The 22,425-nt window shown below is 41.6% G+C and overlaps 1 protein-coding gene across 1 annotated transcript in view; it reads left to right on the forward strand.

Annotated features, from left to right (window-relative positions):
• The window catches only part of Efcab11 (EF-hand calcium binding domain 11), a 160,526-nt gene that overhangs the window by 3,186 nt on the left and 134,915 nt on the right, over positions 1-22,425 (forward strand). Inside the window, exons 3-4 of the mRNA XM_040742640.1 lie at positions 2,030-2,075; positions 21,785-21,886. Coding sequence (XP_040598574.1) covers positions 2,030-2,075; positions 21,785-21,886 — 148 coding nt within the window. The remainder of the gene's footprint in view (positions 1-2,029; positions 2,076-21,784; positions 21,887-22,425) is intronic.

Consider the following 22,425-nt stretch of genomic DNA (forward strand, 5'->3'; position numbering starts at 1 on the left):
TAGCTTCTTTTAAAAAATTATCTTTATTTTATGTACATTGGTGTTTTGCTTACATGTATGTCTGTGTGAGGACGTTGGATCCCCCGGAACTGAAATTACAGCTGCCATGTAGGTGCTGGGAATTGAACCCAGGTCCCTTTGTAAGAGCAGCCCATGTGCTTTACCACTGGGCCATCTCTCCAGTCTCCAATGTATACCATCTTATAGTTTAAATTTTGTAATAATACTGTGTTTGAACAAATAAAACACTGATTGTAAGTCAGCAAATTAAATGAGAAATGTAAAAAGTTCTTATCACAGAGAATGTGATTTTGAAGAATTAACTATGAATTGTTATTTTAAACAACCATCACACTACAATAGCATTTCACAAAGAACTTAAATAGTAAGTCATTTATACATTGATGTTTGCAGAATGAAATTTATTAAGTCTAATAAGAGTGCTTGCGGCCGGGCGTTGGTGGCGCAGGCCGGGCGTTGGTGGCGCACTCCTTTAATCCCAGCACTCGGGAGGCAGAGGCAGGCGGATCTCTGTGAGTTCGAGGCCAGCCTGGTCTACAAAGTGAGTTCCAGGACAGCTTCCAAAGCCACAGAGAAACCCTGTCTCGAAAAACCAAAAAAAAAAAAAAAAAAAAAAGAGTGCTTGCTAGTTGCTGGGGATGTAAAGATGTAAACACCGTTTCTGCTTTGAAGCAATTTCTGTTTTTTTGTGTAGATCTTAGAAAGCTGATAGACATGAAGACAGAGAAGATATTTTACAAATAGAAAGAGGGGCAAGGTGGGGGCAGCTATATAGGTGTGATTTAGACTAGAGAAGCTTGGCTAATGTCCTGCGAAGCATCTAAGAGCCCTTTGTGGCAGTAAGACAGGCTATGCTGGCAGGGAAAGAGTGTCGGCATCGCCAAGTAGGAGGGACCGTAGATGGGCATGGGTTCAGAGTAGTCAGCTGAGGCTGAGGTGTTCCCTGTACGTTTGATTGTTAGGTACTGCATGGGATTTTGGGGTTTTTACCTCTTAAATATAGGAACCTCGTTTGGGTAGAAAGATGGAGGCTGGAGGCAGATTTGAGGCTTAGTTTATAAAGGGTATCTCAGATTCTAAGACCGAATGGCATTCTGCAGGAAGCTTCTGTGTGAATCCCACCACACCAAGGAAAGAGATTTGGGGGAGCATGCATTTAAAGATAGGCAGGGAATTCATGGCAAAGATGGACTGGGAACCATTTGGAAGGGACACGAGGAGGCCAGGGAAATGTGGGGACTCAAGATAATGGAAGATTCAAGACTGGCACCAGAAAAAAAAATTGTCAATTGCCATCAAGACTCAGTTTCCAATGGGAGGGAAATGCTTCTATGTTAATATTTACTTAAAGCAGGCCCCAGAACTTCACATGAAGTGTACTTTATGTTGCTTAGGCAAAAACAAGCAAAAGGCTAGACTAGACCTCACTGTTAACAGTGGTATCTGCTGAATTTTAAAATGTCTTCTTTGTAATTTATACTCTTCAGTTTCTGCACTGATCATGCATTACTCTTTTATTATATCACAGTATTTTCCAGATAGTTTTTACTGTGTAGCTCATGCAGGCTCAGTCTCTCCCTTCCTGCCTCAGTCTCTCAAGTGCTGGGATTATAGGTGTGAACCACCACACCTGCCTCGGGGTACTTTTAGCATCAGGAAAATGGGAGAATAAAGCTATTGTAACAACTGCTTTTTGTTGTTGTTTTATAAAACAGAAAAGTTACATTTAGGCTAGAATTTATGTAAGACAGCCAAATTGATTTCATCTATTTAAGCTATTGATCAGTGGAATAATGTTTTGGGGACATTATGGCAGATTAGCATCTGCTGTGGATGTTAACGAGTGAGAAAAATGACCTTCATGATGTCAAGTGAGGTTATTGTCTACTGGGTTCAATAAAGTTGGCTTCCCATAAAGTACGTGTCCTCCCATACCCCAGGGATTCAGAACTTGTACTTTGAGGCATCTGATAAAATTTCACATCCTCCCAACCTTTCTCTTTTCCAGATAGAAGCGGATTCTGTGATGTCTTCAGTAAATCCCAACACTTCTGGTAACGTGAAAGCTAATATTTCTAGTAGACATTCACAAAACTAAAATAAGAACAATGTAATTAAGATAGATTGTGTGTTGTATTTAAACACACCTTTGCTTCTCATTATTCAAAAGAAAAGCTTTAAAATTTTAAGAAAAATTTGTTATACAGAATAATGGGCTTCATTCTAGGATTTTCACGCACATTTTGTCCTCTTTCCTTATCTTCCCTGTGCCCTCTTGCTGGTTCTCTTCCTCACCTAACAACCACCATCTGCTTTTATGTCACACATATTCTTTAACTTTCTCTTCTTAATTCCTCTCTTCTGTGCTTAGGATTTCTTCATTCTCTCTCATGGTTCTTTTTCCAGTTTTTATGACCTGTATGTAGCCCCCACCCCCACATAAAAAATCTGAGTTCCATATTTGAGAGAATTTGTTGTTCTGAGTTTGTCATATTTCACTTAGCATGGAGTTCCATTTGTTTCCTGCAAATGCCACTATTTCATTTTTCTCTATGGCTGAATAAAATTCCATTGTGTGTTAAATTTTCTTTGTGCGTTCATCTTGTGATGGACATCTAGGCTAGTTCCATTTCTTAAGTATTGCTAGTAGTGAGCAGTAAACAGGGATGTGCAAGCATCTCTGGAGGACCCAGGAGCTCTATAGCCCAGTCATGCGGTAATTCTAGTTTCAGGCTTTAAGAAGTCTGTGCTTCTTTCTGTGGTGGCTGTCCCAGTTTGCATTTTCACCAGCAGTGACAAAGGATTCTCTTTCCTCACATGCTTGCTACCATTTTTCCCCTACTGATGTTGATTCATTATACGTTATGCTGGGTTTCATAAAGATAATTTCTTTCAAGTGAATTCTATACTTTGACCATATTTACTGTTTTTCCGTTCCTTTCCTATAGCTTCACGGCTACCCATCTCACCTTCATCTCCTTCCTTCTCTTAATATTCTTTTTGCTATTGTTCACTGTGTGTGTGTGTGTGTGTGTGTGTGTGTGTGTGTGTGTGTGTGTTGGGAGGTTATGCATCTAAGGAATTATTAGATCTTCAAATAAGAGAAAATTAGTCTTTCTGTTTTTTGTTTTGGTTTTTAGTTTTTTCGAGACAGGGTTTCCCTGTGTGGCTTTGGAGGATGTCCTGGAACTAACTCTTGTAGACTAGGCTGGTCTCGAACTCACAGAGCTCCGCCTGCCTCTGCCTCCCGAGTGCTGGGATTAAAGACCTGTGCCTTCTATGTCTGACTGCTTTCTTGTAATGGAGTAGTCTCTAGTTGTACCCATTTTCTAGCTGACAACATAATTTTATTCTTTCATGGCAGAATAAAACTATTGCAGAAGCTGAGCATCATGTCCTGTATTAAGGGACATTTGTTTATCATATCCTCAGGAAGCATTTTTCATGACTTTTGCCTATTGTTCTAAATTTGTGTGGCTGTGTGTGGTTGTTTATTCCTCGGTTTTACAAACAAGTCAAAAGCTCTTAAGACTTTGGGGGGGTTGTGTATTTACCAGTAACATATGTTATACACATTTTCTTTTCTTTGTCCATTGTTCTCTTGGTGGACATGTAGGGCAGTGGCATAACTCTGTGATTGTAAATAGTGCTGCAAGAAACATTACACTTAGTCTATTAGTCAGGGTTCTCTAGAGTAACAACTTATAGAATGAATGGCTCTCCCCCCTTAATATTAGAATGATTTACTGGCTGTGGTCCAACTAATCCAACAATGGCTAACTGTCTTAAGAATCTAGAAGTTGCTGAGTCCACAAGGCTGAATGTCTCAGCTGGTCTTCAGTTGATACTGGATTCCTGAACAAGTAGGCACTAATGCAAGTGAAGGAATGCACTTGCTAGCAAGAAGAGGGCAAGCAGGCAAAGAGAAAGGCTTCCTTCCTTCATGTCCTTATATGGGTTTCCAGTAGAAGGTGTGGCCTAGATTAAAGGTGTGTGTGTGTGGTGTGTGTGTGTACATGTACATGTGCCTGTGCCTGTGCCTGATTTAAGATCTGGATTAGAAGTGGATCTTCCTACTGTCAAGTAAACAGAAATCCCTCGCAGATGGGCCCTCCATTTTTTATTTTAGTTAACTCTAGACATGTTCAGGTTGACAACCAAGAATAGCCATCGCATGTAGGTATTTCTGTGGTATGTTAATTTGGAGTCCTTTAGGTATATACCCAAAAAGTTACATATTCACATTCTCTCCTCTTACTCAGTGTGGTCATTTAAAGCTTAGAGAAAGAACTGAAAGGGATACAAATAGGAAACAAGTCAAATTATGCTAATTTGTAGATCATAAGAGACCTTAAAGACTCAGAAACTCTTAAAAATGACAGTCATTCAGCAAATTAGCAGGATATATAATCAAAGGACAAGGATTGCCGGGCGGTGGTGGCACACGGGAGGCAGAGGCAGGCGGATCTCTGTGAGTTCGAGGCCAGCCTGGTCTACAGAACGAGTTCCAGGACAGCCTCCAAAACAATACAGAGAAACCCTGTCTCGTAAAAACCAAAAAAAAAAAAAAAAAAAAAAAAGACAAGGATCAGTAATTCCCCTCTAGTGGACATGCTCAGAAAGAAGTCAGGAAAGCAGTCCCAGTCATGCTGGCCTTGAAACCAGAGAATTAACACAAAACTCAGATAGATCTAACCAGGAAAACAAAAGACTTCTCCAGCACACATTTTAAAACACTGAAGAAACTGAAAACGAAGCTAAAAGGTAGAAACATCTCGCATTCTCATGGGTTGGCAGAATCAACAGTGAAAATGGGTATGCTAGCAAAGGCAATCTACAGATTTTGTGCAGACCCATCTAAACATCTCCATTGGACTGCGGGTATATCTCAGTAGTTAAGACCACTGGGTATGCAGGGTACAATGCTGTCTTCAGAAACAACCATGACTGATGGAGATAGAAATATAGTAATAGTCAATTTTTAAAAAGTCACTCCTTTAACACAAAGTGGGAGTGAAGGCTCACACACAGTGCTGTATATGCTAAGATATTAGTTACTTAAGCTGTCTGTGAATGTAAGCAACCAGTAACAGATATAATGATTTGACGGTACTCTGTTAACTTGCTTCGGAAACAGAATCTCTGGGGAACTGTTTGGGAAATAGGTTGTTAATAGTGCTTAATATTTTTAAGCTGGAGTATTAGTAATTAAGTGGTAAAATGAGAGTTGGGAAAGGGGGAATGAGAGGATAAAATATAAATAGAGGGAAAGTGTTAACGTATGGCCTAGAGGTGGGAGAGTGTTAATATGTGGGTTAGAAACATGATAAATAGTAGAGGAAATGTAGGTACAGAGAAACAAAGGGTACTCAGAAAAGCCATGTGATGGACAAGCCCTGGAAGTTATGTTCAGACAAGGTGTAAGCCAAAACAGAACAAGTATGGTGGTTTTAATCATCAACCCGACCCAGTCTAGAACCTCCTGGGAAGAGACTCTCAGTGAGGGCTTGTCTAAGTCAGACTGGCATGTGGCATGTCTGGGGGGGTTGTCTCGACTGTATTGAGGTGAGAAGACCCGGCCCACTGCGTTTGGGAATCCTGGACTGTGTAAGTGGAGGACGAGCTGCGCACAGGGGACACAGAGGCTTTCATTCTCCCTGCTCTTGACTGTGGCGGAGGCTGGCTGCTTCACATTCTGGCCTGGCCTTTTCCCATAGTGATGGACCATGACCTGGATTTGTAAGCTGAACAAACTCCCTTTTTCCCTTAGTGTTCTTTCTGTCAGCAACAGAAAGAAAACTAGAATCAGTGAAATAGAAAAGTACCAATAAAACTACAATGAAAGATAAGATATAGCAGGAGATACTGTTAGTACACCTTCCAACTTAGATGGATATGGTTTCTCCTCTTTTGAATGTCATGTGTGTGTGTGTGTGTGTGTGTGTGTGTGTGTGTTTCTGTTGATGGAGGCATGTTAATTTCAGTTACTCAGACAGTTTAAGTCATTGTGTTCTTCCTGCTGTGTGGGACTCATGTTCCTTCCAGAATTCCCTTGTCTGAACCCCACACCCCTCACGGCCAGTTACTGACTCATCTCTGGTATTGTGTGTGTCATACTTTCCATGTGGAATTCTGTGTGACTGGGGCTCTGAAGGGTGTGGAAGGGTCTAGCTAGTTTGATTTACCTTTGTGACTAGGTGTCTTTTCCTGGCTGCTAGATTTACCCATGCTTGCTGGGGCAACTGTTCAGAATACTTATATGGTCTCTGATTACTGACTGAGGCAGTGGTGGAGATGGTTCTTTCTCTGACTAGTCTCCATCTCCTAGCGTATTCAGGTTCCTGTCCCACTTCGGCCTCCATTTACGGAGCCCTCACGGCTCCAGCCATCTTTTGGTCCGTGGTCTATCCAGTCCCTGGTTGCATCTCTGTAACCTGCCCAGTTTGTCTCCAGCTCACTGTTCATTATAACGCCTGTGTCCAGGAGAAGAAAGCATCAGCTGCAAGGTACCCCTGACTCCAGCACACATGAGCATCATGGTGTAGCTGGGCATCTGTTAATGCCACTCTTGACTGCTTCTCTGTGAATGTATCACATCGACTTAGGCTTGCTTATTTTTTTCCTCGGCTCTTTTTCTCTTAGAAGTTTGATACCAGGTTGCACAGAGGCACCCTCTCATTCACAGCAGTGGTTAATTTTAATTGTCAGCTTGACACAACCAAGAACCACCTGGAAAGAGGGTCCCAGTGACAGTCCAAGATCAGACTGGCTCTTGTGGGCATGCCTATGAGGAATCTTTCTTAATTGGGTTAATGGAGATAGGAAAACCCACCCTGAATATGGACAGCGCCGTTGTGCTCTGAACTGTATGAGGAGAGGTAGCTGAGCCCCAAGAAGGCATGCATTCATTTCTTTCTGTTCTTGACAGTGACTGAACAAGTCTGCCCCTGAAGCTTCCCCACAGCGAGGACTGTGACCTGGAATTGTGAGCTACAATTTTCTCTCCCCAGATTGCTTGTTGTCAGGGTGTTTTCATCATAACAACATAAATTAAACTAAGACATCCACTATCTTATCAAAAAGTTCTTTTCATTTTGATTTAGTTCATTTACATGCATGAGGAGTGTATAATAGGACATTTTAAACCATTCAAAAAGATGAAGACAAAAATGTCACTTATGATTTAATATCCATAGGACGATTACCTCTCTCTCTCTCTCTCTCTCTCTGTGTGTGTGTGTGTGTGTGTTGAGACAGTTACTTGTCTTGTTATTGTTATAAAACACCCCACAAAAGCAACTTAAGGAGGGATGGATTTATTTTGGCCCGCATTTCCAGGGTACGGTCCTTCATAGCAGAAAGTCATGGTGGTGGAAGGAGTTTGAGGTGACTGGTCTCATTTCCTCCACAGCCAGGAGGGAGAGATCAATGAATGCTTATACTAAACCTCCTCTCTCCTTTATTCAGCCACACTCAAGCCAGGGAATGCTACCTCCCACATTTAGGGTGGGCCTTCCATCTCAATTAAGCTAATCTCAATGCTCCCTCACAGACATGGTGAGTTTCTGTGACTCTTAAGTCCCTCCGAATTAACAATCCAGATTAACTGTCACAGACTAGGTCTTGTTATGTAGCTATCAGTGGCTACATAGTTTTGGTCTCCTGTCTCAGCTTCCTGCCTGCTAGGAACACAGGCATGCCCCACCCCGCTCTGTCTGGCTTTGACACTGTTGTCTTAGCTGAGCAGCTGGAGCACTAAGAGTAACGCTGAAATAGGAGGCTTGGAAATTGTTTCCCATGATTTCTCAAAACTGCTCCTTTCTTGGGAAACAATTTAAAAGGTACAAAAGCTACAAAACAAAAGTAGTAAGAAAACAGCTTTATACCTCTTATCAAATTCATTTATTGTTAATAGCTTCCTATTTGCCTTATCATCTGTTCCCTTATACTGTATCTTTCTTCCCCTAATACATTGCTTTTATCTAATTTGCCATCTATATTCTATTTTTACCAAGTGACTTAATAATGTCCTTAATAGCTCCCCCCACCTTTTACTACAGAAACTAATTTTTGATGTTAGGACTCTATAATCTGGAATGTTCAGCAACATTTCTATAATATTGATAGCTTCAGTGAATTCTCTCACTCTTTGTTTTATTTCTAAAAGAACAGTTCACTTTACATATAAAGGCACTGATATAGATGGAAAGAAAACTGGATAAGGTCAAGTACATGAGCTGACTTGAGAAGAAGGAATAACACAGGATAAGCACAATCATCCCAGAGTTACAGGAGTCAGTCCATCAAGAATACTAAGCAGTTTTGAACATTTGTACCACTATTCAAAGTTCTGAATACACGAGTAGCAAGACAGATGAAATTGAGAAGAAAAGCAGTAAGTCTTCAGTGGTGGTTGGCATTTCTTCATTCCAGTGGATAATAGAGAAGGTAGACTCCAGTCATTGAATCTGTAGGAGACCCCAGAACACCATCAACCCCAGCTTGACCCAGCTGTCACCTGTAGAGTTCTCCCCTCTGGAACTGTCGGGCAAGTGCTTCACCGGTCTTCACAGCATATCCATGCAGCAAATTACATCTTACAGTGTATTTGCTCTTTGTGGTTGAATTATATTATAGTCAATAGCAGGGGATGTCCAGGAAATTCCCAGCTGTTTGGAAACTAAGCAGCACGTTTCTAAAGGACTTATAGGTCAAATGAAATCAAAGGGAAAAGTTGGAAAATATTTTGACTTAAAAGGTGACATTCCACATCTTTATGAGAGGCACTGAAAATAGTACTTAGGAAGTAGTGTAAGTTTCTGCCTCATGAAAAAGAAAATCAGTCTCAAATTGGTGATCTCAGCTTCCTCTTTTAGCTCCAAAAAAGAACAGCTAGTCTGGGTATATGTGCATGTATTTATACATGCAATGCAGATGAGGTTCCGAATAAACGGAAGAAAGAAATGACAAAAGATTAAAGTGGAAATCAATGAGACTAAGAAGAGAAAGACAGAGAAATTAAGAACTTCTTTGTTTATTTTATTAGTGAATTAATAAAACTGAGACACTTACCCACATAGGTAGGGTGCCCAAATTAGCAATCTCATGAATGACGGAGGTAGATCCCATAGTTATTTAAAGGATAATTGGAATATATGAGTTTATGTCAACAGTTTAGCAACTTGGACAAAGTCACCAGATTTCTTGAAAGACAGCCTACTAGAAAGCCTAGAAGAGATAATGGGAACAGTCCTGTCTCTATTAAGGAAATTGAACTTTTAGTGAAAGCCCTTTCCCCCAAAGAAAGGTCCAGTTTGGGATGGTTTCAGTGGTGAAGTCTACCAAGTAAAGAATGGTAAGTAGTGGGAATAACAGCCTGCACGCTTTCTTCTTAACATTTAATAAATCACAGTCCTGTTTCTCTGGGCATTTGGTGTGTTTTTTCTCTCTACTTTTGTACATTGTGAAATTTTACATTTAAACAATTTTAAAATGCGAAGAAAAACAAATATTTTCTGTACGAACTTGTACTGATAGTTTTATTCAGCTACTTGGATTTGTTTGCAATTGCAAGTCTTATTCCTGCAAGCCTAGCATCAGTTCCACAGACACCATTCCTGATGGAGAGACTACAGAAAACTCACTGCCAACCTTGGCTCTTTATGCAATGACCCTTTCACTGACCAAGCTAAAACCCGTCTTTACTGTCTGTGATTGTAGGGGTTGAACCCAGAGCCTCATGTGACTAGTCACATGCTGACCAGTGAGCTTCAGCCCTAGCCTTCCAATACCATCTTTATATTGCAGGAAGCACAGTGCCATGTTTTTAATTGTTAATTATATTTTCATATACTGTGTCATGTGATAAGATATCTTTTAAAGATTCATTTTATGTGTGTGAGTGTTTTGTTAGGCATGTATCTGTACACGCCACGTGAGTGCCTGGAGTCTGTGGAGGTCAGAAGAGGGCTTTGGATCCTCTGAAACTAGTGTTGCAGATGCTTGTACATCATCATGTGGGTACTGGCAGCCACACCCAGGTCTTATGCAAGCACAAGTCCTCTTAACTGCAGAGCCACCTCTCCAGTGCTGTTGTAAGATATCTACATGATGCTTAGATGACAACACACTTGTTTATTCATATTTTCATTGTATGCATATGTGTCTGCTTTCCTGTATGTGTACCATGTATGTTCAGATACTCACAAGGGCCAGAAGAGGGCATTGTATTCCCTGGAACTGGAGGAGTAGCAGACATGTATGAGCTTCCCAATGTGGGTGATGGGAGCCAAATTCAGGTCCTTTGCCAAAACAGCAAGTGTTCTTAACCACTGAACTAACTCTCAAACATATGCATAGCTGTATGAATATGAATATAAATATATATATGCTTAGATATCCTGTATGAAGTATGGATTTTAGAACAATATTTTCAGAAGAACAGGTGTTTTTACCTAATCCCTGACTTTATATAGTTGCCCTAGGCTTTTAATTTCCCATTGAAATTTTTAACACTTTCAAAATACTATTTCTTTGATGCTCAGTTAGTTGTGAAGTCTTGGTGAAACCTTTCCTGCAGTTTTTCCTCTTAGAGTTTGTGCTTTCTATTCCAGTCTACTGCTTCTTCAGTGCTGACTGGGTTTCTCTGTCCCCAGAGTCCCTTGATAGGTAATAGTCCCAACAGTCAGTAGACTGTTCTTCCTGAACAAGGGCCCTCACCTTGCTCATTGTTTTCAGATGCTATTTCTCCGTCCTGTGGCTTTTCTGCTGTGTTAAGTCGGAAGGCACCTTAACAGTCACTCTTTGTATGGGTCTCTGTCTTATGTGTGTTTTCTGATTCTGAGTTAAAGCTCCATCTTGATGAAGAACTTTTAGGTGTGGCTGGATCATACTTGTTTGTTTGTTTTTCCTTCTTTGAGATAGAGTCCCACGCAGCTCAGCTGGTTCTGAAACCCTAAGTAGCTCAACATGTGTCCACCTCCCCAGTTCTGGGACGTCAGGCATTGCCTACCACACCTGGTTTAACACAGAGCTGAAATTAGAACTTAAGGCCTCTTGCATGGTTGGCGAGCACTCAACCAGTTGAGCTATTTCTCTGGCCCCACACTGAAGAATTTATTTCCTTAACTGAAGGAGTTAATTGGGAGATTAGCTTGACTTTCTTTAGTTCTCTGAGGGTTACAGGGACGTATGGATTCTGAAAGATGGATTTCCTAATTCTTCACTGTTTAGTTAGTTCTTTGAGATAAATGTCGATTTTTTTCGGGTAACTTTCCCTATGCTCAGTATTTTCTTAGATTTCCCCTTGGTAAATACTCTCTCACATTTAGTAAGATATGACTACATGAAAAGGTGTCCTCATATAACTTAAATTCATCCCAGTGCAAGAAGTGGGATGTTATTGGAGGATAAATTCTGGCATAATGCTTTCTTCCTTCATCCCAGAAGCATTTCCTGTGTGTGTGTGAATGTTCTGTAGTAAAGTAATGTCTGGTCTGTAGTATGCTGTCCGAAATTCCCTCTTCTTTTGGTTTGCTTAGTTCTGATATCTGTGTGAGGTTTGATTTGTGGCAGAAGTTAACTTCTGATCCTGAACTCCCTGTCCTGAAAACTTTCTGGTGGTTGAATACTGCCTTTATTCCGAGCGCTTGTCATTTGCAGTAGTCAGGGAACTTCCTTTGGACAGTTTTAATGTGTAGGCCCAAGTATTCCACATTCAGTACATTGGCACGGTCTCTCCTATGCCCGAGTTCTATATATAATGAAGACTGCCTTATTCTGGAACATTTACTTTGGATTCGTTATGGCCAAAGGATTGCTTCACCTCGAGCTTTCCAGAACTGAAAACAGACTTGGGTTCTCTGACTTTGGTCATGTGCTTGGGGACTTACTCCAGCATACGCTTCCCCACGTTTGATATCCAAGAATGACTCTCACATCCATTTCCCAACCAAACCATTAGGGTGCTGCTTTCCATAATTTGATTTAAAAGCGTGTTTTAAAAGGTCACTAAGTAAATTAGACATTGGATAAATTCAGGGGTAGCCACGGAAGGATTAGTTTGGAAGGTTGAGATCAAATGTAGGTGCTTAGTGTCTTGTTCCAAAATTGACTGAAGATCTGCTTTCGTCTTCAAGCTTCTAGTATTTTCCTTCTCACCGTCTTGAGATCAATATCAAATTATCTTCCTCAGAGCATCTCTTTCTTCAGGATTAAAGGAATAGATTTATAACTAGGGCACCAACTCTCCCCATCCAGCTTCAGTTCTGTTTACTTGACTGGTGTGACTCCAGGCCATAGACATCTAAGAGACACAGTTAAATAGCTATTCCGCAAGAAGTAACCATCGAACTCTGCTGCTAACATGAATCTGCTCTATTAGAGCTGCCAATCCTAAACCAATTTCACACCATCAACTCCTTTTCTTCACAGCAGATCACAAGGGTCACATTTACCACATGGTATTTTTCTTGAAAGAAGTGGATTATGTGGAGATTAAATGTCTTCAAGTATGTTGTCTCTCTCCATAGTGTGTTTTTCACATTTACTTTATATATATATGAGTGTTTTACCTGTGTCTGTGTGTGTGCCTGTGGGTGACAGTGAGCACCATGTGGACGAAGAGGACTGAACCTGTGTCCTCTGCAAGGACAGCAAGGCTGTCAACCTCTGAACCATCTCCAGTCTCCCTCCAAAGTGTTTTGACATTGAATAGGTAGATCCTGGGATGTACCTATTTTGATAATAGGTACACTTCCCAAAGTTCTTCTGGGTATTTGTAGTTGGTAATTCTCTTTCTGCTACCCACAGCTTTTTGTTTTGTTTTGTTTTTAAAGACAGAGTATCATGTAGCCCAGGCTAGCTCCAAACTTTCTACATAATCAGTGATGACCCTGAACTCCTGATGTTCCTGCCTGCACCTCCCAAGTATTGGCATTACAGACATTTATCACCATACCTGAATCCACAGCTGTTCTTCAAGTCAAGGCCATGGCCGGTGTCTGTGTAGGGTCCTTTGGCTGTAGAGCTTTCTAGATGGACACATGTCCTGAGTTCACCTTGCCTCAGTTGCTCCTAAGTAAGGGCAATGTTCTGAAGATATACCTCACTTCCAGTTTGAGACAGTAAATGGTTGCCCAAATCCTGTCTTCCGATGGCTTGTAGTTCTCTTAGGAAATGGGTAGCTTCTGTTAGAAATATCTTGTGAAAGTGAAGAAAAATACAAAATTGAATCAAAGTTATTAGAAATAGGTATAGGATAGTTGGAAGTAAAGTACATTCTGGGAGAATCTGGGGGTGGGATTCCCAAATGAGTAGCAAAAGGGGAGTATTGACTTTTACTTCTTTTACTCAACAAGCAAGTGGGTATCAGTATCAACCATCTAGGGTAGCAAAGACAAAGGGGTTGGGGAAACAAGTCAAGCCATCTAGTTAAGGAAGTAACAGATCACCAATGTGATCCATGTTGGGGTACAGGCTTCCTGACTCAGAAGGCTTTGCTCACAGCCTCTCTTACATTGGTGAAAGAAACTAGAGCTAGAAGAGTTCTAGAAACCCTCACCTGTCCCCCATTTTAAGGTGGGGAGACTGACACAGAAAGAGGTGATAGGACATTCACCTGGCATTAGTACAGGCCTCCCGAAAAAGTCCTTTGCATGTGCCACATCATTTATTATTTTAGAGACAATAATTACAGGTGTCGTTTCTTGAATAATATGTGCAGATCTGTGATGATAGATGTTTAATCAATTTTATGATCTTATCAAATGCTCCCATCTTATAGACATCAGAAACATGAAGCTTAGAGTAGTTAAGTCATTTACCTAGAATGCCACAGCTGGCTAGTGAGGACCACACTGAGGCCATCTGATCTGTGACTTGCTGTCATGGCCACCTGATAATCCATCCCCATGATTTTCAGCAGTGCCATGAATGGGTCATGTTTATTTTCACAACAGGACTGAGGCTTCTGGTCATTCCCCTAAGGAACATGATAGTTGAAATCAGGAATGCTGTCAGTTTACAAATGGCGATCAACAGGCTCTATATCAGTAGTTGTTGGTTTTAGACTTGGATCTGAACCCTAGCATCCAGACCAAATAGAGAAAAAAAGCAGTTACAGGAGTCTGTGTCCACACAGGGAAAACCTTCTAGACAAGCCAGTCCTTGGCCTGGGATACTTCTTCAATGCTGTCTTATGGAGGAGAGACTACTGAGTGACTATCCAAATCCATAGACAGTTCGGTACACACAGCAATGAGTTTTGCAGTTGGTCCTTAAGTTTTCTTTAGTATAGGTCTATATTTAATACCAGGACATGTCAGCATGACTCTGTGAAAGTCAAAGACCATATGCCTTAAATATAGGACTCCCAGATGATCTGCCACCATGGTAGTGTGAACCTTAGGGCATTGTAAGGCTAGCAGCATGTAAATTTTAATGTGTTCTTGCTCACTGTTAGTTAAGTAAACACTACAGACAAGAACCTGAATCTTCACACGGTGTCTCCATTTCTGTCCCAATGCTTTATAGAATGTGGTTGGGGGTGGGGAGAGACAAGACAGAGTACCTCAGAATTTTGCTTTTGTTTGAAGACTGCATTGAGAACTTTGGGTTTCCTTATGCCATAGCCTCCTTAAAAATAACCTTTTACTTCCATGCTTATACAAGAAACGGCTTCCCTGAAGTTAATTTTAACCTTCAGATTTGAATGATGGGAAAATCAAAGGGATTGATTCATCGTCATGATAATTATGGGCTCTTTGACTCAGTCGTGGTATCCAGTGTAAGTTCAATTGAAAAATAATTTGTAGATGATTAGGTTAATGGTCAGTTGGCTTATGTGCCTTGTCTATTACTGTCTTGTCTGATTTGTTAGCTGAGTAAATATAATATTTTCCTAAATTTAAATTTCCATTTTCTAGTCTTTTAGGTCCTGTACTTGTGTGTATTTGAGAACAAATGTCAAGATATAAAAGGAGTGAAGTCTTTCATATTTTATTTAGCTCCATAGTTCTTTCTATAAGCGGGGAGCTACATACAGACTAAAGTTGTTATATCTTGAAATCATGATCTGAAGACCAGTTGTGTTAGCCACATATATACATCCATAAGTTTATTTCATTCTGCATTTAGAGAATGGTGACTGTCTTCATTGTAGGGACAGCAAAGAATTGAGAGGCAGACACTGACCTAAGGGAAGCTATAGGAAAGGCACATCGCCTTTTCCTCTGTGGCTGGATGTTGTGCCAGTACTGTAGACAAGAGCCCTTGAGAAGACAGGAAGTTTCCTTCCTGGAAACAGACATTGAAGATGGATAGGGTTCGGATAAGGGGTGGAGCCAAGAGGGGAATGCAGGAAATGAACGTAGAGTTGCCAGTGGCTCTCCTGGAGCTCTCGTGGATCCCTCTGCCCTGCTAGGCATAACTCAGCATAGATTTAGACTTCATACATCCACTCCCATGAAAGCTCCGGGTATCATCGTGACTTTGCTGGGGTGTTCATCGCTGGCGCTCTGCAGCTGGGTGCCAATAAGGCAGGTTGGGCTGTCTGCTTTCCAGGCCCTCCCCCCTTCACACCTGTCATCGGTAGACTCTTGTCCCCATGGTGTTTACTCTCAGATCGCTGTTTCCTTGTAGCAATACTGACCCAACACTGTCCTCTTAGATCTGGACACCCTACTCTGTCATGTCTCAAGCTATTAAGAAAGTATCCTTCTCAAAGCAGAGTTCCTTGGAGTCCTGCTACCTCCTGCACTACAAGGAGTATAATGTGACTGGAAAGGACCCATCCAGCCTCATTCACTGACCTCATGCAGCTGGGAGCTGGGAAGGAAGTTAAGAGCCAGTTTGCAGAGAAAGATGAGGCTTTAAGTCGCTGAACGAGGCAGGGCTTGGCGCTCTTAGCACCAAGCACCATTGATGTTTTATGATCACAGAACACGCATAATGAAAAAGTAATGACTCCTGTCCGTGCTCCTAGGAATAAGATCTCTGTTCTGTGTAACCTGATTTTAACTCGTCTCCTTCCTAATGATAAGGAATAGCTTGATTTCTTCTAGTCATATAGAATCCATTCTCTTCATTCTACTTTTCTGCAGGCAGTCGGAAGAAAGTGTCAGTCCTCTGAATTTACTTACCCACCTTGCTCTGACAACTCAGCCTGTTGGTGTCACTGTCACCGTCTGTCCTTATGGTCTTTTCATACAAACACAGTATAGCCCTAATCATGGCTTTCAAAACTCATAATCTGAATTTTATTCTCAAACTAGAAAAGGCTTACATTATGCCTTTTTAAAAAAAAAGGGCCACTTCATCCTTTTAAGCCCTTGGCTTTAGGCTTCTCAGTCCTTGGGAAAATTAATATATGGTACGGTGAGCATGAACTTCGCCTTCTTCCCTAGACCTAGGACCCGCCACTCTGCCAAGTCACCTGCTGTCCTTATTGTTTTCTCCCTCTCTCTCCCCGGGTTTATTGCAGTTTCTAATTTGAGCTCCCTGTGATAGCCAGACATCAGACTGCTTTATTCTCAAGAGGGTTTCTCTGCGTGCACTGACCCCGAAGCTTAGAACTGTGAACCACAAAAAGATATACATAATAGAACTTTCAAAGAAAAAAAATTTGATAGTTTTATTCGATTTTTGAATACATTCACCCCTGTGGCGAAAGCTGATTACCCTCCTAGGAAACAGCTTTTCAAAAAAGCAGAGGAAAAAAAATCACCTTCGTAGTCTTCTTGGTATATGGCATATCTGTATCACACATATTAAGTAGTTCTGGAAGTAAAAATAAATACACATCTTCATCATAGAACAGGAAAAACATTCATTTGACCTAGGATACATTACAAATGGAAGGACATATTTTCCAGTTGTGTAGAAAATGCCTAGAATAAGAAAGGTTTTGTAAAAGCTATTGGACTTTATGACGGACCTTAAATGTTCTTCAAAGGCTGTGTTTTCACAGCTGGGTCACTAACCTGTGATGATCCTTAGTAGTGGGGGGTCTTTAGGGGACAGGGCCCAGTCTGAGGAAATTAGGTGTTTCCTCGAAGGGGATATCAGGGCACCCTTCTTTAGATAGATCTAATACTATCAAAAGGACAGTTTGTCCCATCATGCCCTCCAGCCATAATAGGACCCAGGGGTTGTTGACTGAACTATCTGAAACCTAAGGCAAAAATAAACCCCTGCTTCTTTTCGATTATCTGTCTTACATTTGTCAGCGTGGCGGGAAGCTAACAGTCACTAAGCTGTGAGCTTCAGATTGGCATCTTGTGGGGCCATTCCCAGTGACACTGCTGAACAAGGAAATGTGAGGGCTGTTTTGTTATTTAAAAAGATCTTGTAACAGAAAAAAAGTCTACAAAACACCAGTAGAGTCTGGGTACTCTGGAAAGTTTTGTCTACATCTGTAGACGTGTTACAAAACACAAATAAAGAGCCAGACCCTGTAATTCTTGGTGTTACTAGTGTTGTGGCCCTGATTTGTAACCCCGGTGGTGTGTGAAAGTAACTATTAAAGTGGAGCAGTGGACATAGGGAACTCAATATTGTGTTTGAATTTAGAATTTTCTAAAACATACTCTTTTGCTCCAGGGTTGGGGGTGGGGGCACAGATAATGCACTGGGTACAAAATCTGACATAAATGGAATTATTTAGAGTCCTTTTGAAGTGGTAATTTTTGGTTTGACTATTGTGACAGCAGGTGGAGCTAGTAGTAGGAATCCTATTCCTAGGCCATTTAAAAGGCAGCAAGATCTACAAACCTTACATCACTGTGTTTGTTGCAAAGCTTTAGAATAGTAAATTATTAAGTGCTTGCTTTAGAAAGCGATTGTGGTACTGCAGCAGGAAAGCTGTGCTAAATGAAAACTTAGTCTTCAGAAAACAGGCTAGCGTTTGGATGTGTGGCCTTGGGAAACAACCCGAAGGCATGCTGTGGACCATGTGTTTCTATGGTTTAATGTGTACCTGTGCCTCTGACCCCCTGCTGCGGTATATGACTCCGTGGGGGGAAATAGTATGAAAAGACATGATTATTCATAATAGTGTTATTTGCGATTATTAGATTATTTTTCATTTTAAATGGTAGTAAGCATACAACTTAAATATTTTGTTCTATTAAAAACTAAAGAACATTTGCTGTTTTTACTACGCAACTGTGAAACGGTGACCCGCATACTTTATAACTCCAAATACGGATGTGTCATCTGAATATGTAATTAAGATGACAACAGCATCCATATGCTCCCTTCTCACACAGTGAATCATGCAGCTACCCTCTACCTCATTTCTCTGAGTGAGCTGCAGAGATCAGAGCAGACCTTAGGCATGTGTTTTCCTTCTCTCTGAATTCTGTTTTCTTTCCTAAAGTATGTTTATCTTTCTGGCCATGTAAATAAAAAAATGACTCACTTTTTGCCATTACTTTTTTTGGAGTTAAAGATGATTCAGAACAGCCATCTTAATGTTTTCTTTCTGAGAATTAGAAATGGTATCTCTGTGTTCATTCTTATTTATTCAGTACATGTTACTTACCTGGCCAGCATGTAATGAATGCCTCTTACTCACAGACTTCATGCTGAACATTGGGGGATGAACTTTTGGACAGCATGTACTCCTTTTCCCTAGCATCTCTCAGCTAGACTTGTGGTCAGGCCACACCTTGTGGCCTCTGGGCTGCCGGTCACGGCAAAGGGACTGAGCTGAGAGACACCAGAGAACTTTAACGTGGAGGTGGTGCTTCAGTTGCATCTGGAAGGAGATGTGTGATAAAAATTCACTAGGAGAAGTAAAGCAAGAGATGTTTTCAGGCAGCGTGCTCATGCGCACCAGGGCACTAGGTGAGAAGAGCCTGTGGGTACAGGCAGCACCAGGATGCTTGCTAGAGGGGCTGGACCGTGGGCTGGGGTAGTATGCTGATGGGTCTTACAGATTGCACACCACCCATGAATAAATTATTCAGGGATCTCAACAACTCTAGATGTGTTTTAATTTATTAGCTTTTGGAGTTCATGAAACTAAAGTTATGGATATGGTCTTTGAGAACATGCGTGGCTAGACTTCAATTTCAACCTCAGCTAGCATTTGAAAATATGTTCTCTGGTCACAGGGTGATTAGATGGGAATGGAGCTGCATCAATCTCTGTCCTTAGCAACTACAGGAAAAAAAAATACTGCATATGCTAATTCAGTGCAGTACAGTCTATCCTCTGTTGGCACTTCAGCCAACTATGGTGGAAAGTGTTTGAAAAAAATACATATGAACTGAACACATGTGGACTTTTTCTCCATTGTAGTTGCCTAAACGATGCAGTCCAATTTACATGTGTAGTAATTATGTTATGTTAGCTACTGCAAGTGGTCTGGAGACGACTTAAAGTTTATAGGAGAGTTGTGTAGGGTTATACTCAAAACACTACATTGTTTTGAATAAGGAAGTTTTGCATCCTCCAGCTTTGATACCTTGGGTGGGGGTGGTCCTGGAACCCCCATCCTCCACGGACACCAATGGACATGGATGACTGTATTTATTGAGTACCTTCCGGACATTGTAGCTGGGAGACAATTCCTGCTCCCTAAAGAGTAAGGCCAGCTGCCTCCTGGTCATTTTTCCTCTTAGCTGTCTCCAAAGTGTCATGCAGTTAACACATTTACACCACAGCACTTTATCTGTCCCCTGGTCCTGCTTTTCCCCTGGGCCTTTTCATCCTGTCAGCTGACACCTCAGACCACAGAGTACTCAATCCAGACCTCTGCGTTGTATTTTCACCTGCCACGTCTCACTCCTCATCTCTGTTCTGAAGCAGGGTCTCCCACCCTGTCCCTCCCACTCCCAGTGCCCTGGGGCTGGTGCCTCTTTGCTCGACCCTCCCTTTCCACCATTGTGACTGTTACTCCCAATCCTTTTCCACAATAATAACCCGAAATACCTTTCCAGCGTCTACATCGGATCATATCACTTCTCAATGAAAACCCTTCGCTGGCTTCCTGTTGCAGCTTCAGTAAAGCCCTTGTTATTTACCAGCTCCCCAAGGGCTGAGAGTTCAGGCCCCGTGTCCCTTGTCAACTTTGCGTGGTATTTCTCCCTCTCCCTTTGGGCACATTCTAGTTGCGTGGCCTCTCATTTCCTACCCAGTGGCCTTGGCGTAGGCTGTTCCACCGCCTGGACTGCTCTTCTCATTCCGTAGCCACTGGTGTTCTCGTGGTTTGGGTCTTAGCTTGAATGCCTCCTGCTCTAAGAGCCCCTCCTCCAGTCCCTGCGACAAGGGCTCCTTGCATGACCTTCCGCCACGTCATTGCCACCCTTGTCAGGGACGTATGCACTTGCCGGCAGACTGCACGATGGCCGCCTCCCATAGGACGCTGTTTCCCTTGGAACTGGGATCATGTTCTTTTTCACCTTCTACCTCCAGCATTTATTACAGAGGCCGGCACATAGTGGTCTTTAAAACTTGTAAAATAATCATTTAAAAGCATAAAGTTACCTAGATTTTATTTTAAGTTTATAAGTCACTAATCTCAAATAAAGGAAATTAATTTTTTTTTGGTTTTACGAGACAGGGTTTCTCTGTATTGTTTTGGAGGCTGTCGGTCCAGCCCAGCCTTGAACTCACAGAGATCCGCTTGCCTCTGCCTCCCGAGTGCTGGGATTAAAGGCGTGCACCACCACCGCCCGGCCTGGAAATTAATTATTTTAATGTGCATTGGTGTTTATGCAGTGGATGTCGGGTCCCCTAAGGCTGGCATTACAGGCAGTTGTGAGCTGCCATGTGGGTGCTGGGAATTGAACCTGGGTCCTCTGGAAGAACAGTCAGTGCTCTTAACCACTGAACCATCTCTCCAGTCCCAAGAAAATTGTTTTAACATTGTAAACCCTTGAAGCATATGCCCCAATATTATTAATTATGTTACCCAAACAGTAGAATTACACATACTTATTATATAGTTTGGGGCTATTTTTAAAACAAAATGATAACTTTTAAATGGAAATCCCACATTATGCAAATGAACTGCTCTTTCTATATATTTCAGGCTCAGTTCACTAAAATGTCTAAAATCTTGGCTCCGCTCCTTAAACCTGCTACAAAGATCACATTAGAATTCATTTTAATAGACATTGTAAGCACAGTGCCCAACCTCATATCATCACGCTGGGCTCTTTTATTACAAGAGCGCAGGAAGCTGAGCCTAAGGCTGCTGAACACGTTGTGGGCTGTATTCAGGGCTGGGGATGGTGCCAGCTCTATTGTTTATGTAATATTCTCTGCACCTTTATCTGTGGCATACAATTGGTGTTGACTTTTGGGAAACTACTTCTCTGACCCTATCTCCCAGTTGGGGGGGAAAAAACCTGCTGAAATGACACCTGGCTAGGAAAAAGAAGGTATTAAAGCAGCATACTGGAAGGAAAATTAGGCACTTTTCTTTAATAAGCAGTTCTGTGCCTACCTTTTGGATCCAATCAGAGGGAGAGTGTTAAACTTTTTCAAGGTCATGGATCCTCCATCCCTGGAGACACTCAGGTCTCTGGTTTTCAGACGCCTGTCTCTGGTTTTCACTATTGATTGCTAGGGTTGGATTTGCTTAGCCTGTAGCACAACTCAGTGTCTTTCTGGCTGTATTTATGAGTAAAAATCCTTTGTGAAAGATTATTTGTGATAGTTACCACTGTTCATGTCTGGCTTTTCTTTTTTTTTTTGAAGAAAGGAAGAATGTATTCATCTTTGGCAAATGGTTTTTCTCCCTCCCCACTTCTAGGTGTATCACTTGAGGGGTTTTTAGACATTGTAAAGAGGAAGAAGGAAGCCCAACTCTATCGGAATGAGATAAGGCACATCTTCACAGCTTTCGATGTGCACTGTAAGTGTCTTTAAAGTGTTTTCATGTATGAATTGCTGCCGAGGAGTTGTGAATAGGAATACATCCCCAGTGGTGCAGTATACTTGGAAGATCATGGCCACACACACATTGGCTGTGACCACAGGTTTTGGTGGGAATCCTTTCCTTCATCTGGGGTGCTAAGTTTCCGGCTCATGCCTGGATGAAATAATCACAGTTATAGAATTGGATTTGTGTGCTTGCCTATTGTACCTATATTGTAGTAGTGATAGCCATAGGACTGGCCATTCAGGGCTGTAAGTCACAAGCCCCCCCCCCATGGACATGTGGGAGACACTTCTGCAACTCTCACTTTGATCCATACCTCACTGGGAGAATCATTTTCCACACTAGCTGTGGCGTCCAAGATTCATACACTGGCTATGATTGTAATTTCCCCTAAATATCAATATATCATCGGTCTAATGCCAGGCTGGAAAACAATGAGTTTGGAAGGCTTGCATGTTTTGGCAGGTCTCAAAGACTTGTACATCATTACAGTCTTGTCTATGTGGTCTTTT

This window comes from Mesocricetus auratus, unplaced genomic scaffold, assembly GCF_017639785.1.
Source record: "Mesocricetus auratus isolate SY011 unplaced genomic scaffold, BCM_Maur_2.0 Super-Scaffold_15014, whole genome shotgun sequence".
Taxonomy (NCBI): Eukaryota; Metazoa; Chordata; class Mammalia; order Rodentia; family Cricetidae; genus Mesocricetus; species Mesocricetus auratus.